The 1,863-nt window shown below is 42.9% G+C and overlaps 1 protein-coding gene across 1 annotated transcript in view; it reads left to right on the forward strand.

Moving 5' to 3' along the window:
• nhp2 (NHP2 ribonucleoprotein) overlaps positions 1-1,244 on the forward strand; it is a 2,193-nt gene extending 949 nt beyond the window's left edge. Inside the window, exons 2-4 of the mRNA XM_022769380.1 lie at positions 161-230; positions 360-465; positions 550-1,244. Coding sequence (XP_022625101.1) covers positions 161-230; positions 360-465; positions 550-675 — 302 coding nt within the window. The 3' untranslated portion in view covers positions 676-1,244. The remainder of the gene's footprint in view (positions 1-160; positions 231-359; positions 466-549) is intronic.
• The last annotated feature ends 619 nt before the right edge of the window (positions 1,245-1,863 follow it).

The following is a 1,863-nucleotide window of genomic DNA, read 5'->3' on the forward strand; positions in this document are numbered from 1 at the left end:
ATCAGATCTGGATCAGGGTCTGGATCAGAGTCTGTATCAGGGTCTGGATCAGAGTCTGTATCAGATCTGGATCAGAGTCTGGATCAGAGTCTGGATCAGGGTCTGGATCAGAGTCTGTATCAGAGTCCGGATCAGAGTCTCATGGTGTTTCTGTTTCCAGCTGCTAAAGTGAAGAACATCCGACGAGGAGTGAAGGAGGTTCAGAAGTTCATCAACAAGGGGGAGAAGGGGTGAGTGGGCGGCCATGTTTTTCACTCTTTTCACTTCGTGATGTTTGAAAATCATCTGTCTCAGACTGATGACATCACAGCCCCACCGGTCTTCCTGACCCCCTGACCGTCTCTGATGCGTCTCTGCAGGATCGTGGTTTTGGCCGGCGACACGCTGCCCATCGACGTCTACTGTCACCTGCCGGTCATGTGTGAGGACAGGAACCTGCCGTACGCCTACATCCCATCTAAAGTGGTGAGTCCGCCGCCGCAGAGCTTTATTGTGGAGGGACATGTTTGTTTGTGTGAGTCTGACTGTCGTGTCCTCGGCTCTGTTCAGGATCTGGGTTCGTCTGCAGGATCCAAGAGGCCGACCTGCGTGATCCTGATCAAACCTCACGAGGATTATCAAGACGCCTACAACGAGTGTGCGGAGGAGGTGTCGACCCTCCCCAAACCGCTCTGACACTCATCAGCCAATCAGGGAGGCGCTCTGAGGTCCCCGCCCACATGTTAAACCCTCCTGTTCCCCGTCAGAAGCTGCGTCTCCTCTACGTTTTCTGTTTGTACATCAGAGTCGCAGGCTAACAGTTTCCCTCTGCTTCCAGTGTTTGTGCTAAGCTAGGCTAACCAGGAGGTGGAGGAGAGGACGAGAGGGTTTTAATAAATGTCAGTGTCTGCGGGACGAGTTTCAACAAACAGGAAGTAATAATGTTAATCGGACAAACAGGAAGTGACACACTGATGACACTGAGGCTCTGGTCACACCTGCAGCAACAGGTGTCTCAGGTGATGTGGTCACAGCTGGTCACTAGAGACATGTGTTGCTGTCAGGTGAGAGCAGAAGAGTCTCACTTTATTTTCACTTTTCTGAACACTGACGTTTTTCCTTCTTTAAAAACCAGATTTAGTCTTTTTTCTTTTTCTTCTGTTGGAATGTTGAGTTTGAATATAAAGCGACTGTGTGTCTGCTCCGCTTCGTTAGAAACTTTGTGACTTGTGTTTTTTAATTAAAAGAAATGTGAACTGAAATCATTAAATGTGTTTATTGGGTTTTGAATGAAAACACGTTGTTTCACATCACAGGGTTTTACTGCAGCGCATCAACGTGTCTCACATCACCCTCATGTACAGACGCAGTGTGTCAGACGCAGGTAACATAATACAAGGTAGTTTAATCTATGAAAATAAAAAATAAATCCACTATATTTCAGACTTTATTTTATCCAGCTGATTGTTTATTTTGATATTGTGAACAGTGTTTCTACACTGTGGTGTTCTGGGTAAATTACAAATAGAACACACTAATAATAATTAATAAAGTTGAAGTAGCAGAAGTGAAATGTTAGTCCTGATCATGCAGAGTCATGGATTATTATGATTATTGATCAATAAATTCTTATTTTGATCTGTAAGAAAATATCAGAATTTATTTGTTCATAATATTAATAATTTTTAGTATTTATAAGAATCTACAAAGTAAAGTTAATAATAAATGTAGTGAAGTAAAAGTGAAGTGCACTTATTGTCTTATCTGATAGAGACGACACATGTTCATGAACATCAGCTTAAATACACAATGTCTGTAAAATGTTTCTTTATCTGTCGTCCCTGAAACAAGAAGCACATACAAATAAATCAAAGTTACAGATGA

The sequence above is a fragment of the Seriola dumerili genome, unplaced genomic scaffold (assembly GCF_002260705.1).
Source record: "Seriola dumerili isolate Sdu_G_001 unplaced genomic scaffold, Sdu_1.0 BDQW01002927.1, whole genome shotgun sequence".
Lineage (NCBI taxonomy): Eukaryota > Metazoa > Chordata > Actinopteri > Carangiformes > Carangidae > Seriola > Seriola dumerili.